The sequence below is a fragment of the Otolemur garnettii genome, unplaced genomic scaffold (assembly GCF_000181295.1).
Source record: "Otolemur garnettii isolate 467f Iridium unplaced genomic scaffold, OtoGar3 scaffold00001, whole genome shotgun sequence".
NCBI lineage: Eukaryota > Metazoa > Chordata > Mammalia > Primates > Galagidae > Otolemur > Otolemur garnettii.
In genome coordinates this window covers 55,441,608-55,456,980 of record NW_003852396.1, presented here as the reverse complement: position 1 = coordinate 55,456,980, position 15,373 = coordinate 55,441,608, and the positions used below count along the sequence as shown (strand labels likewise).

The window sequence follows — 15,373 nt, the reverse complement described above, 5'->3', positions numbered from 1 at the left end:
GGTATATGCATATTACCGTGAGCTCTAACTTTATAAAAACTCAGTTGAACGCACTTAAACATTTCATATCCACTTTGTTTTACTTGCCTATCCCTTGTGCCCCCAAAACAATCAAGTAAATAATTGATTCATTCCTTGAATTTCTCATACTACATTTTTTTCTGTAAGCTATAATTCTTTAAAATACAAAGAATAGAAGTATTTATGTAAATATATTAATAGAAGACCTTTAGAAAACTTTACATTTTACACAATTCATTTCAAAGCAATATTTTTGATACTCCACAGTAAATACTCCATTAACACTATTCTTTCCTAACAGATAATGACTTATTTAAGAGTAAGACCCAAAACTTTATACCCACAAAATCAGGTGCATACTAGGTGCTTAATAAATGTTTTCTAGAAAAAAAAATGAGTGAATGAATTCCAAACCCCACAAAATTAACATTTTTATCAATCTTCACTACAAAATTTCACCCAAGTGACTACATAAAAAACCATGCTCTCAAAATATCTCAAAAAAACATAAATCCCACTTAAATGTCTTTCCTTCCCTGTGCAATAAAAAATGCACAGTAATGCTGAAATCTTGGTCAGATGTAATAACTAAGACAGAGAGAAATATATTATTTATCAATATAAAATCAAGAAGATGTAACTTTGAGCATAATACATTAACTTTACCAAAGACCTAATACATAGAATTAAGTGTCAAATGTGACAAAGGAAAAATGTGGCCAAAAAAAAAAAATACTATAAATCATTACTTTCAGTAAATTTGGGGATAATCAGCAGTACTTATTACCCAAATTATTAATGATGCCCTGGGTTTCTAGAAACCTTATACCAAAAAAAGTGAACTACCCTTCAACTTAGTGTTTCTAACTTTTTAAAAAAATAATAGCTAGCACTTAGCACTTACTAAGTACCACCTACTTTCCAAGCACATTACATGTAGTAACTCATTCAATCCTTACCACAACTTTTGGAGGTATTATTTTCATTTTCCAGATGAGAAAAACAGAAATTTGCCAAAGGTCACACAGCTAGAAAACCATAAAGCTAGAATTATAACACAAGCAGTCTGTCCCCATACCATGACATCTTAATCCCATGCAATAAACATAGTTCACTAAACTATTTAATGCACCCATGTAATTTAATGGTACTTCTGAGACATCTCCTAAGTTAGAATCAATTTTTTTTAAAGACCCAGATCCTATGGCTTGACCCTGCACTCTACTTGGAAATAACAGTATGCTATAAGGTACAGTATTCAATAAAGGACACATCATGCACAGGCCTAAATAGCAGAATCTGGAATAAACAACCTATACATCTATATTCTGATCATTTTTTTAAAAGCAGCATCAATTCCAATATAAGAATAAAACGATACAAAGAAAAGTAGAAAAACAGATAGTAAAAATGCTATCAGCAGCATTTAAATTTTTCTACTACACATAATTTCTATGTATTTAACTACAGCCAGGGTGCAATGACTGAGGATTTTATTATAAACTAATTGGCTAGGAACTTGGGGCAACTTGGAGGAAGAGCCACAAATAATTCTTTTTTTCTCTTGGTTGTCTCCTGGAATAATTCCCTAAAAATTGAAAGGAACAAGCTCTTGAGCCTAAAGGGACTTCCCTCCTCCTCTGCAGCCCATCTCCCACCATACAAACCAAAGCCCACCCGTAGCCTTTTTGGAGCCAGCCATCCTAAATGATTAAAGACCGTTAAAATTTCTTCTGGTCATAGGAAGGAAGCAGGGAGTCAGAAAAAATGAATATGTGGTGTCCTGGGTAAGTCATTTAACTTTTCTTTACCAGCAAAATTCAGTTTGAGATGTTGAGACCACAAAATTGGCCAGATTAATCGTGGGAACACAAAAAATAAGTGATACCTATGAAGACTATTTCAAGGGTGCTTGCAATTAGCCTCAGTGCAGTCAGTTTTCTCTGCGGGGAAATTCTCTTTGAAAACATTAATTCGCAACTTGGTTGGAGACTGGCACCGGGAAGCAGAGAAAGTGAAAGAAGCTCCAAGAAAAAGGAAGAATACATCCTTTTGCCTAAGAATTATATTCTGACGAGGGAAAACTATTTAAAAACTTCTAAACTCAACTTGAAGGCGTGCTGCGGAAAGGGAGCGAGAGGGTGCATTTCCTTTGACCTGGGCGAATCCAGCGACCCCCGAAAGGGGGGTGTTTTCCAACAGAGCTCCCGAGACTCAGTTAACCTCTCCTCACCTGAGGCACGACGATTTTTCAGTTGGCCTCTAACTTGGGCCAGCGGCGAAAACTATAGTGCTGGAGGACCTGAACTTGCTGCACATCTAGGTCCCAGCCCTAGGGGAAACTTGTGAGAACGGACAGATAGAACCCACGTCCGTCCCAGCAACCGAGGACCGCTTGCCTTTGGTTCCGTTGCTTCCAAAGGAATCTTGCTGGCGCTGAAGTTCCAAACGAAGTTCCTAGGAGGAATAAATAAGACCTCACCACTGCCATGTTTAAATTTACTTTTCTTTTCTTTTTTTAATGTGTGAGGCAACTTTAAATCCCCCCCCATCCTTACTTCTACTTTTCAGTTCACTATGGACGTAAATTGAATTTGTTCTAACAACACTATGTAGAGTCCCATTTTTAACAAGAGATGGGAATTTGTCTCCTTAGCTGTTTAGAACGTTTCATTCTTTTTCTTCATTTTGTTACAAAATGAACCATTCTCATGGCCTGTCTGCTTGCACTTTAACGTCTTGACAAAATATAGTAGCCCCCCGGCACAGTAATAGCATTAATTGTAATTTCAAATATCTCTGCTTTAACAATATGTACAATTCCTGGAGAATACAGGCCTCATCATCTGAACACTGATAACTGATAACACCTGAAACTAATAAGCCTTATACAATAGGTGTTTTTTAAAAAGACAAAACTTGAAACACTTTTACTTACTCGATGCACTTTTACAAGAAATTGGCAAGCTATGCATATTTTCAGACTACATTAATGAAGAAATCATTTTGGAGACAGTTTTGAATTGGCTTGTTTGTACAGTTCGAGATAATTTTTTTACAGTAGGGATTTTCTCAAAATTTCAGTTTTCTCTCAGTAAAATGAAGAGAACAGTACCTATATCTCATGGGCTGTTTTGAGAATTAAATTAGATGACATGTAAAGTAAATAATAATGGGGATATCAAAAGTAAGGGACTATATACAGCAAGTGCATATTTGGAATAAAAAAAAGTCTTCTCTATTACCAAGCCCAGCACCACATATATAACCATTTCTTTAGCTAAAATTCATGTAATACAGTCAGAAATAAGTGGTATATTTATTGCATTGATATTGCCATCCTATTTATAAAATGATCTTGAATATAAATTCCAAGAGGACAGGGATTTTGACTTTGTTGTGTAATTGTAGTAAAAAGAACAGTGAAATTCAGATCATGCTATGGTAAATATCCAGCCAAATAAAAATGAGGTCGGGCATGGTGGTTCACGCCTGTAATTCTAGCATTTTGGGAGGCTGAGGGGGGTTGGATCATTTGTGGCCAGCAGTTAGAGACCAGCTTGAGTGAAAACCCATGTCTACAAACTGAAAATAGCCGTGAGTAGTGGTGTGGGCCTGCAGTTCCAGCTAGTGGGGAGGTTGAAACAGGAGGATCCTTTCAGCCCAGGAGTTTGAGGTTGCTGTGAGCTATAATGATACCACTATACCACAGCACTGGGTGATGGAGGAAGACCCTGTCTCCAAAAACAAAACAAAAAACTATCTTAGCAAACCATGTTTCCATTTGTTCCAGGTATACTCTCTTTGGAAATAACACACACAACCTGGGATTTGAAACAAACACTTCATCCAATAACAACCTAGGCCAAAAACTTAAAATGAATTTATTTTGTCTCTCAAAGAATCTAAAAAGTAGCTAACTATCCAATAGTTTCGCAGTCAGCACTATCGAGAGTAGGCCTGGGCCCTCAAACAAAAAGACCAGGACTTCCAATTAATTCAGATGAAGACATCCCACAGGTTGGCCCAAGTAAATGTGGCTGAAAGAAACAGGTCCCTACAACTTCTTGGAGGCCTCACTGCTCCAGGAAGAAGAAACAGGCCTCACTATTTCCAAGAGAGTATTTCCAACGGAAAAGAAGAAAATAAACACCCAGAACCCATTAATTCACACCAGACTCCGCCTCTGCCCGTAGCAGAAGGCACAGGCCGCTGTCTTCAACAGTCTCACTCACACCCTGAACCCAGGAACCCGACTCTGCACCTGCCTGTCTGGAGATTTCCCGACCATGCCAGGTGGCTGCCTCCCACCAGAAGCTCTGTCGTAACCCCGCCCACCTAGGCCACCGCCTCCGGAAACGGCCGCTCTCGTTGCCACGGCGACGCCCAGGCAAGGTCGCTTTCACTGCGCTGCTCGGCTGAGCCTCCTGGCTACGGGCCGCACCGCGCTGCCGTACTGTCCGACGTGATGACGTCACAAGAGTGGCAGCCAATGAGATGAGGTCCTGACGAAGCTGGCTTGGGTTTGAATATCGTGGTTGAGTTTGAACCTTCGGGAGGCGGACATTGAAGTGAGGTGGTCGTCTTAAGCTTTCCTGGGCCTGAGGTGAGTGAGAACCACGCGAAAAGAAAAGTCTCCTTTCTGGGACGCTCCTTTTAATGACTTGTGTTTTCGGGAACCGAGGGTCCTGCCGATTCAGGTCTGGAGGACCAGGTGGGCTTGTTGACAAACACGGAAGCGTTGAGTTCGGGGGTGGTCCGGGGCCCTCGGAAGAAAGTGAAAAGCAGCCAGGATTCGGGAGCCGGCTTGGGAACAGCTCTGCCTGAGCATAGCCCCCGACTGCTTAGCTGGAAGGGCAGGGATCTCCTGCCTTGAATTCTCAGGGGAAGTGGCAAGTTTTAAAGGGTATCTTGGCCCCTTTCCCAGACTTTGGTAGAGGACTTTAACTGTTAGGCACCTTGCGGTGTTAACTTGCGTCGGGACTCCAATTTCGGAATGTTTTGTTTCAGACGCACGTATAAATGTACCTCTAGGCTTATCTGTGAAGTGGGGAACTTTTTGTTCATCACTGCATAAACTTTTTTTTTGTCTAGTGAGGTTCTACTGTTAGCTTGCATTGGTCAATGGGAAACTCGCCTGGAGCCCGATTGTAGCAGTAAATAACACCTTCCCTAACAGTCTAACGGGATTGCTGAAGATTAGGTGAGGTACAGAAGAGATAGTGCTTGGCAAAGTGCACTACAAATGAGAAGAACTATAAACGCTGAGTATCATCTCTTCCACAGCCTGGTATTGGTTTCTGCAGACTTTCTTTTAGGAGCTCATTAGCTTAGTTACAGAGAGGCTAAAGCTGACTACTGTTTACTTCATGAGAAGAGACCATTTGACCAGAACTGATTAAATTTTGTGTAATATATCATTTGAGATAACTGTCGATCGTGTAAAATGTTAGGCACTCTACAGGTTTTATTTGCTAGTGTCATTCCATCACATCCAGCACTCCCCTCCCTTGCGTTTTTAGAGGCTTTTATGAACTTTGGTACTTGAGAATATGAGATACAAAAACTAGATGGTGCTTGTTATCATGCTTGTATTACTTTTACATAAGAGTTATTTCAGTAAACAAAGATTATCTGTCTTTAGCAGTAGCAATTAATCTCCTCTTACGTTATGAAAAGTACTGTTTACAAATACAGAAAAATTTCTTTTTGAAAGTGTATCTTCTCTCACTGTAGATACATCCCAATTCCTTTATGAGTATCAGTGAAATTACTTTTGTGCTTTTAAGCCTATGGAAAACCAGAAGGAAAAAATAGCACAGCTGTCAGTGCTGCCTTTTCCTCCATTTGAACTTTTCATTCTTCCATGATGCTTGTGAGTTAGTGGAAGTAATGGCTTTAAGACTTGCATTTATTCCAAAGAGCTCTAAGTTGGATAGAGACTATAAATGATAATATCAAGTATTCAGGTATGAGGTTATACTTAAGAAATAATTCATAACTGGCTTTACTTCTGTACCACTGTCTGAAAGCCTTCTTTTTCATCCAGTTCCATTACAGCCTGATTGTCAAGAACATGGACTTTGGATTTGGACCTCTGTCCACATTTGGCTCCCTTACTTCACAGTTGTTTGATCTTTGAAAAATTACTTATCCTAAGGCTAAGTTTCTGCTTTTGTAAAATGGAGACAATAACACGACCTATCTAATATGATTATTATAAGAATTGAATGATATGATAAACATTAAATGTTTACCATAATGCCTGTCACATAGAGTGTACTCAAAGGATGATCATTGTTGTTCTTTATTATTAGTTATCACCATATCAACCCAATCTAATCATTCTAAAAGCATATTTGCTGAGAATGGCTCTTGTGTGATATCTGTCAAAGACAGGGAACTCATTATCAGTTTTATTTCAACATTCGTTCAAGAGAACCCTTGCTAGACCCAGATCTTTCTTCAAAAGTAGGCAAATATAAGGGAGTAGAATAGTAGTTACCAGGACCTAAGAATTGGAGTAAATGGGAAGACGTTGATCAAAGTGTGCAAATTTTAAGTTACACATGTAATATATGGTTTGGGTGCTGATGTATTATTAAATCATCACATTGTATATCTTGAATATTTGCCATCTTTACCAATTAGAACTTAAAATTTCTAAAAGAGTTAGCAAATACGTATTTTTAACTTAACATGAGAAAATTTCTAAGGGTTACATATTTACATCAGGGAGAGTAGTGGTTAATAAATTTATTCAAGCTTTAGATTCAGTCAGTCTCAGTTCAAATCTCATGTTCTGTCCTTTTTTTCAATAGCAAGACTTAGCCAGTTAATCTTTTCATACTATACTTTTTCCCTCAATTAAATAGGAGTGTAAATACATTGCTTATATCATAGGATTGGTATGAGGATTAAATGAGAGTATGTAAACTGTTTAACACATTTCTATTTGTAGGATAGGAGGTCAGTAAAAAGTATTTTATAACATTGTTGGTAAATGAAAGGTTGTAATTAAAGTAAATTTTAGTAAGTTTTGTTAAATAAAAATACCTAGACCTCTTTATCAAGTGTCATTAAAAAGAAAAAAAGAAATCTAGATTTTGTTTAAAATGCCAATAGTACAAAAGGGTATAAAATGGTCAGTAAGCTTCTCTCTTACTCAGATCTCCACAATTTTCCTCCATGGAGAACTGTATTATCAATTTCTTGTGTGCCCTCCCTGAGAGTGCAGATACATATATGTCTTTAAAAATACAAATAGTAATATGCTAAATCTATTAAATCTTATCTTAGTTCATGTACTCAACAAGAATATATTAGTGCTAAATATTTGGCAAGCCACTGTTCTGGGTGCTGAAATACAGACAAATTCATGCTCTCCTAGTGCTTACATTCTACAGAGAACAGGAAATGAATAGGTAACCAAATAATATATATTTACCAATTTGTGCTAAATTGTAAAAATAAAAATAAACCTGGGAAGGGAGCGCAGGAGCAAATCAGGATGGCACTATTTTGAATAGATTCTTAAGGGATAAATGTCATTTGAACACAGACCTAAATAAAGAAGTAAGAGATTATGATTTGAAAATATCTGGAGGTAAAAACTTCTGGGCAAAGGTAAGGGAAAATACAAAAACCCTGAGGCCAGTACCAGACTGCAGTGTTAGGGAACACTGAGAAAGCCAGTGTGGCTAATGCAAAATAATCAATGAGGAAGATGACATTAGAAGTAGTTACATTGATAGATAGGGGCCATATGTGGAATTTGCAGGCCATAGTAAGGAGTTTACATTTTATTCTTATGGTGAGAAGACCTTGGAGAGTTTAGAGCAGAGAATGATATGAGATATGTAACGTAATCTGTTTGCTTTTGAAGAAAGTATCAGTGCATAAAATCAATGACTTAAATAAAATTTATTGTACTTGCATTTAATTAGGAGGTGAATCTCTTAATTGGCTTATATTTTATCTAGGGTGAGCAGTAGCTATATATGCTATGAATTAAACATTTGTCTGTTTAACTCAGTTTGTATTACAATGCAACTATTAAAGAGAATTAGGTTTTAATATTTCTTCATTCAACATTGCAGAGGTATGAGCTATTCTTCACAAATGATTCTCCCAGAAAATTAAATATTAGCCTTGTTAAGTAATTAAGTATTTTAACCACACTCAGTATTAAAAATAAAACATGATCATTTTTCTAATTTTGTAAACAAGAAATTGGGAACATTTTGTAACATTTTTTGATACCTTAAGGTCCTTATTGTGATGGTTGTTTCTCATAGAGAAATACATTTTGTTTGCCTTTACTCTAAATAGGTAAATTGTTTTTTGGATTTTTGAATCCTTTTTATAGCTTAATTAATTGATTTGTTCCTGTGTACATACCACTCTCTACAAAAGACTAGCAGTGAAAGTAAAAACAGTCCTGTTAGCTGTCATTCCTTGTCATTCTCTTGTACTCTTTCCTAATCATATAAAATAATCATAAAATTTTGGAGCTAAAAAAGGACCGTAGATACCATGTAATCTAACCCTTTTGTATTATATAAACAAAGGATTTATATAAACAGGCTAGTGAAGTCCCTTCATTATTTTTTCTTTTATATCCCACTCTCTCTTAGACTAGACAAATACTCTTTACAGATTAAGAATCCCATATCCAAAATGCTGAGGACTAGAAGTTTTCTAATTTCAGATTTGGGGGGATTTGGGAGTATTCATATTATATTTACCAATTGGATATCCCTAATGCAAAATCTGAAATGCTCCAAAGAGCAATTTCCTTTAAGTGTCATAACATGCTCAAAAAGTTTTGGTTTTTGGATTTGGGATGTTCAGCCTATATTTTAATGAACAATGGTGTTAAAAGTATTTATTTTTCATATTTTAGTCTCACCAATTAGATCAAACCAATTTGTTCTTTTGATTTTATTCCACAAATGCCGCTTAGGAGTAGACAAGACAAAATGGATCAGCGTTTATTAAACTATCTTCTGAACAATTATCTGAAAAGAATTTGTCAATCAACACATGATTGCACAAATAACAATATTTAGACTTTCGCTGCTTCATACTAAACATGGTCAAGGAATTTGCTCTGCATGCCATATTCAGAATCAACTCTTAGTAATGTTAGAAAAGAAAGAAGATATCTGTTAATGTAGGAACAATTTCATTAATCCTTGCAGGTATTAGTATATTTGATCACAGACTAATTTGTACATTTTGATTCTGTTGACCTTGGGCATTTTTATTAAAAAATAATATTCACTCACTTGCTTTTCAAAGGTAGGGAAATACAGGATACTTTAAAAATTAAAATTAATGTTTGTGTTAAAATCTGTAACATGTTGTAAAACAATATTATATTTGATATTATACTTCTTAAATACCTTTAGGTAATTGTCACAATTTCTCCCTGAAACTTTACTTCTTTACTTGAATAAGAACTATTGGGGGTGGTGCCTGTGGCTCAAAGGAGTAGGACGCCAGCCCCATATGCTGGAGGTGGTGGGTTCAAACCCACCCCTGGCCAAAAACCTCAAAAAAAAGACCTATTGCCTTCTAACATGCCTGCAATAATTTCCAATTAATGTCAAAACAAATCTTTTTTTTTTTTTTTTAGACAGAGTCTAACTTTGTCAGCCTTGGTAGAGTGCTATGGCATCATAGCTTATAGCAACCTCAAATTCTTGGCTCAAGCGATCCTCTTACCTAAGCCTTCAGAGTAGCTGGGACTACAGGCATCTGCCACAATGCCCGTCTACATTTAGAGAGGGAGGCCCCACTCTAAACCAGTTAGTTTTAGATGAATAGATGAAATTTTATCTACAGCATCTAAAGATACTTTCCGGCTCAGGATGGTCTTGAACTTCAGCCAATCCAGCTGCCTCCCCCATCCTCCCAGAGTCCTCGGATGATAGATGTGAGCCACCATGCCCAGCCCTCAAAACAAATCTAACCTCTTCAGCCTTCCATTAAAGATCTTCTAAACCTGGCCCCATTCTTATCTAGTTTTATCTTTTTCAAGCAACCTCTTTCCTTCTCTCTGTTCTCCCCAGCTGCCACAGAAGAGAGTAAAGCTCCCTTGAAAGTATCTTTAGATGCTGTAGATAAGATTACATCCATTCATCTAAATCTAACGTGTTAAAAGAAACAGATTTAAGCAAATTCATGGTGCAACCTATTAACCTGTGTACTCTGCACAAGCTCTTTCTCATCACAAGCATTTAAACTTGCCACTTGGAGTGCTCATGCCCCAGAGAGGCTTGCTCCCTCACTTCAGTCTCGAAAAAGTCACCCCACCAGAAAAGTTTTTCCACTCTCTAAAAAGGAGTCTCCACATACAGGTTTCTGATCTTTTCTATCTCAGGGCTCAGAAAAGTGACAGCACATAGAAGGCACTCAAATGTTTACTAAATGCATAACTAATTCTTCCTCTTAAACGCTCCTACTTTGTTAATAACTGTTTATCCTTTGATTCTCAGTTCTAGTCATTTTTTCTGGAAAGCTCTCTATGTGAATTCCCCATTACTGTCTTATATAGTACTGGTAACTTTTTCCCGGTAATACCTTTGTATGTTTGTATCAATATTCTGTTGATATGTTTCCCTTACTACGCTGTAAATAATAATTTCCCAGCTTTGTGGTAAGTGCTTAATCCTTACTTACACCTTTCAGCTCTATGAGGTAGTCTTACTTTACAGGTAAGGAAAGTGAGCCAAAAGGAGGCTAAATAATTTGCTTACTATTATAGTCAGTAAGTAAGAGAGCTGAGATTTCCACCTAAGCTGTCTGGCTCCAACATCTAATAGCTAACTTGTAGAATTAATCAACTAATTGACCAAAAGATACCTTCCAACTGGAGATTCTAAGGTCTATTTTGAAATAATTGCATGATTTTTTTTATTGTTTTAACCATTTCATTTGTGTATATTTAATCTATCTTTTTTTATAAAAAAAAAAGTATGTTAAAGCATTGTTGAATTATTTCTGAAAGCTTTTAGAAATATGTATGGAGAGTAGTTTTAAGTATCACAAGGAATGCTAGTGTTTAATAGATGGGACAGAAATGCTAATACATCCTCAAATATAGGGGGCAATTCTAAACAAAGAAGAATTGTGCTACCCAAAATGCCAGTTGTAAACCTATTGGGAAACACTCAAGGACTTCTTTGGGAAGAAGAGGTAGGAGTTGGGACAGGTAGGGAAGAGAATTAACATTTATCAAATACTTTAATATTACACTTAGTACTTGTATGTCTTTTAGCCTTCACAACAATCCTTTGAGGTCTTATTATCTCTTTTATACAAATAGAAACCTGAGAATCAGTGACGTTAAGTAACTTGTCCAAGGTCATAGAATTGAGGTGATATAGGTACTTTGTGAAACTTGGCTAGACAGAAATTCAAGGATGAAGAAAGAACAGAATAGTAATTCACCTGGGACCAGACTGTTAGAATCCAAATGACCATCCTTTCCTTTTCAGCATTCTATTTTTGGGTAAAGACAGAGTCCTAAAAAGGCAAAGCTGTGTACAGTATCTGCTACTTTTGGATTGCTCTGGCCTTGTTTGAATTTTTTCCAAAATTGAATGATTTGTGACACATTTTAGCTTTGATACTGCTGTTATTTATTCTACTTTAAAATATATATATATATATATATATCTTTTAACTCCTTTTCCCCCTCCACTTACACCCATTTTTCAACTCCCTTTTGAAGTAGTACTCTCTATGTTCCATGTCTCTGAATCTTTTCCCATTCAAATTTTTGTCCCTACTACTCCCCCAAAATTAATTTCTTTGTTTCTTTCTTTCTTTTTTTTTTTTTTTTTTTTTTTTTTTTTTTGGAGACAGCGTCTCACTTTGTCAGCCTTGGTAGAGGGTCGTGGCATCACAGCTCACGGCAACCTCAAACTCTTGGGCTCAAGTGATTCTCTAGCTTCCTGAGATGTTGGAACTACAGGCGCCCACCACAATGCGCAGCTGTTTTTTAGAGATGGGGTCTCACTCTTTCTCAGACTGTTCTCAAACTGGTGAGCTCAGGCAGTCCACCCACCTCACCCTCCCAGAGTGCTAGGATTACAGGGCATGAGCCACCATACCTCAAAATTAATTTCTGGGGTTTTTTTTTATTTTTTTTTTTCTTTTGCAGTTTTTGGCCAGGGCTGGGTTTGAACCCACCACCTCTGGCATACGGGGCCAGCGCCCTACTCCTTTGAGCCACAGGCACTGCCCTTAAAATTAATTTCTTATCAGAAAATTCTGTCAGTATTACTTTCAGAGTATGGCTACACACCACCTCTGTTGTCACTGCCCCTTTCTGAGCTGACACCATCATCTCCATATTACTTCAATGGGCTAGTCTAGGCATCCTCAAACTACGGCCCACAGGCCACATTCGGCCGACCGAGGACATTTATCCGGCCCTCCCCCGGGTGTTTTTGCCACCGCTGCCTGTCCTGCTTAGCAGCCGACTAGTCCCAGGCCCACAGTCCAGCCCTCCAAAAGTCTGAGGGACAGTGAACTGGCCCCCTGTTTAAAAAGTTTGAGGATCGCTGGATAGTCTCTATTTCCTATGTAGTATTTTATCTACCCAGCAGTATGATCAGATTATCTCACTCAAAACCTTCCATCCTTTCCATCAGGAAGCGCTTCCCCCAATAACTGCCTAACTTCTTCACCTCCTTTAAGTTCTTACTCAAATTCTGTTTTGTGGTAGGTTTTTTACTCTTATTTTAATTTTTATTGCCATATATATATATATATATATTTGTGAGGTTGAATGTGATGTTTCCATACACATACACATTGTGGAATGAACAAATCAGGCTATCTAACATATCCACCACCTCACATATTTATCATTTCTTTGTGGTTAAAACATATGAGATCCACTCTTAGTGACTTTGAAATATACAATAAATGATTATTAACTGTAGTTACCCTCCTGTGCAGTAGACACCAGAACTATTTCTCCTGTCTTATTGAAACTTTGTATCCTTTTTCCACCCACCCTCTTCCCCCTCAGCCTTTGATAACCATCATTCTGCTCTCTACTATGAGTTCAAATTTTGGATTCCACATACAATGAGGTCATATGATAGTTGCCTTTCTGTGCCTGAAAGACACAGAAAAGCCACATCTATGTGGCTGATTCTCACTTACCATAATGTCCTCTAGATTCATCTATGTTGTCACAAATGACGGAATTTCATACTTTTAAAAACTGAATAGTATTCCATTATATGTATATAATTGATTCATCTGCTAATGGGCAATCAGATTGTTTTCATATCTTGGCTATTGAGGATAATACTGCAGTGAATGTGAGTGTACAGACATCTCTTCAACATACTGATTTTAATTCCTTTAGATATATACTGAGAAATGGGATTGCTGGGTCATAGTAATTCTATCGCCTCCTTTTAGTCCTTATTCAGATATTTGTTTTGGGTTTTTTTAAAGATATTTTGGAGTTTTCTATGTTTTTATCTTTTAGATTCTAGATTATTCTCTGGATAGTTGAGACTTCCAAATTATTGATCTTTGTTATTTTGTTTGCTTTTCCTCTTTTCATATGAGCCATCATAAAGTCAGACCATAATTTCTAAATCAGTTATCATGAATTCCTAAAACATTGAATATCATTAGAAACTGGAAATTCGTATGTATATTCAGAGACTAAGATCTCTGAAACACTAAGAAGTATGTGCTATCTTGTTCACTTTCAGACCTGAGCTAGTTAGTTGAGGAGTCCACAGAACTATTCTTAACCCTATGGGTGTCTGAGATACAGGTGTATCAGCCTGGATGTATCACTTTCCACTGCCAAGAGGCTTGCAGCCAAGATCACTTTACTAAAAATACTTCACAAGCTTAGGTTCTCCCATCATTACCTTGATAGGATTCTGAGAGAGACTTTCCTGTACATTCCCATGACCCAAACTAAAATAGTGCGGGAGCCCTTGTAAAACTCAAAGCTGGGGTTTTGGGTAGCATAGCTGTGCTTTTATGTGGTTCAGCTATAGTATTTGAGTTTAAGCTGAAGCACAGGGTCTTACTAATATTTCAAATAAAGAGACTTTTATCATGGTTTTGTGTATGTGTGTGCCATTTAATTTTTTGTTCAGAGTATTTAAGGGCATATGCATGTGTATATATAGGTGTGTGTGCACAGATATATGTATGTATATGTGTGTGTGTGTGTGTATGGATACATATTTCCCCAGTAACATATACCAGATGATTGGAACAGAACACCTTTTGTTAATAACTGGTACTACATGCCAGTTACATACATACAAGTAAAGCTGCTAATATTAAAACTTTATTTCCTCTTTAATTTCAGAGAAATATTCAAGCATATATATAAACAGGAATCAAATAATCAACAATGTCTGTCACTGAGGAAGGCCTGTGTCATCACATGAAAGTAGTTGTTCGTGTACGTCCTGAAAACACAAAAGAAAAGGCAGCTGGATTCCATAAAGTAGTTCATGTTGTGGATAAACATATCCTGGTTTTTGATCCCAAACAAGAAGAAGTCAATTTTTTCCATGGCAAGAAAATTGCAAATCGAAATATTATGAAGAGACAAAATAAAGATCTGAAATTTGTATTTGATGCTGTTTTTGATGAAACTTCAACTCAGGTGGAAGTTTTTGAGCACACTACTAAGCCAATTCTTCGTAGTTTTTTGAATGGATATAATTGTACAGGTAATTGTTTCGATTTGGGCTTTAATTTCTCCATCTGATTTCAGTTTTATATTAGGCAGGACATGTACTTGGCCCTTCTAAATATAAACAAATTTAAGGTGATTATATGCTAAAATTCTCAAGAATTTTGATAGATTTTACCTGTGAATGTAGAAGTTCCTTTTGAAATTTAGTCACAATGACCAAGCATGGTGGCTCCTGCCTGTAATCCCAGCACTTTGGGAGTCTGAGGCAGGAGGATCCCTTTAAGAGTTCAAGACGACCCTGAGCAACATAGCAGACTTTAATCTCTCCAAAGAAACAGAAAGAAATTTTAAAGACATTTTTTCATCATATATATCATTTGTTAATCTTTCTCACCAGGATGTTAACTATGGTCTCTGTGCTTCAGAAAGCCTTTAAGTTTCCCACTTTATAATACAACATAGTTATTGAAATTAACACCAGATTTCTCATAGTTTGTATTCATAAATTTTCTCATCATTCACCTATGCAGTTATTTATCCCTGGGGAATAGTCAGGCATTTCTGAACACTTGGCAGTTTCTTTTAGTACCATTTTTCTTTATGGTACATTGAAATAAAAATGTTGGGGCTTGGCACCTGTGACTCAAG

At 36.9% G+C, this 15,373-nt stretch overlaps 2 protein-coding genes across 2 annotated transcripts in view; one reads left to right on the top strand and one right to left on the bottom strand.

The window, feature by feature from the left end:
• Positions 1-4,324, bottom strand: part of METTL15 (methyltransferase like 15) — a 198,380-nt gene extending 194,056 nt beyond the window's left edge. Inside the window, exons 1-2 of the mRNA XM_003781201.2 lie at positions 4,286-4,324; positions 2,255-2,478 (exon numbers count right to left, since the gene is read on the bottom strand). The gene's annotated coding sequence lies outside the window, so the exon portion shown is untranslated. The remainder of the gene's footprint in view (positions 1-2,254; positions 2,479-4,285) is intronic.
• Positions 4,325-4,548: 224 nt separating this feature from the next.
• The window catches only part of KIF18A (kinesin family member 18A), an 81,688-nt gene continuing 70,863 nt past the window's right edge, over positions 4,549-15,373 (top strand). The window contains exons 1-2 of the mRNA XM_012801680.2: positions 4,549-4,627; positions 14,390-14,759. Of these exons, the coding sequence (XP_012657134.1) occupies positions 14,435-14,759 (325 nt within the window). The 5' untranslated portion in view covers positions 4,549-4,627; positions 14,390-14,434. The remainder of the gene's footprint in view (positions 4,628-14,389; positions 14,760-15,373) is intronic.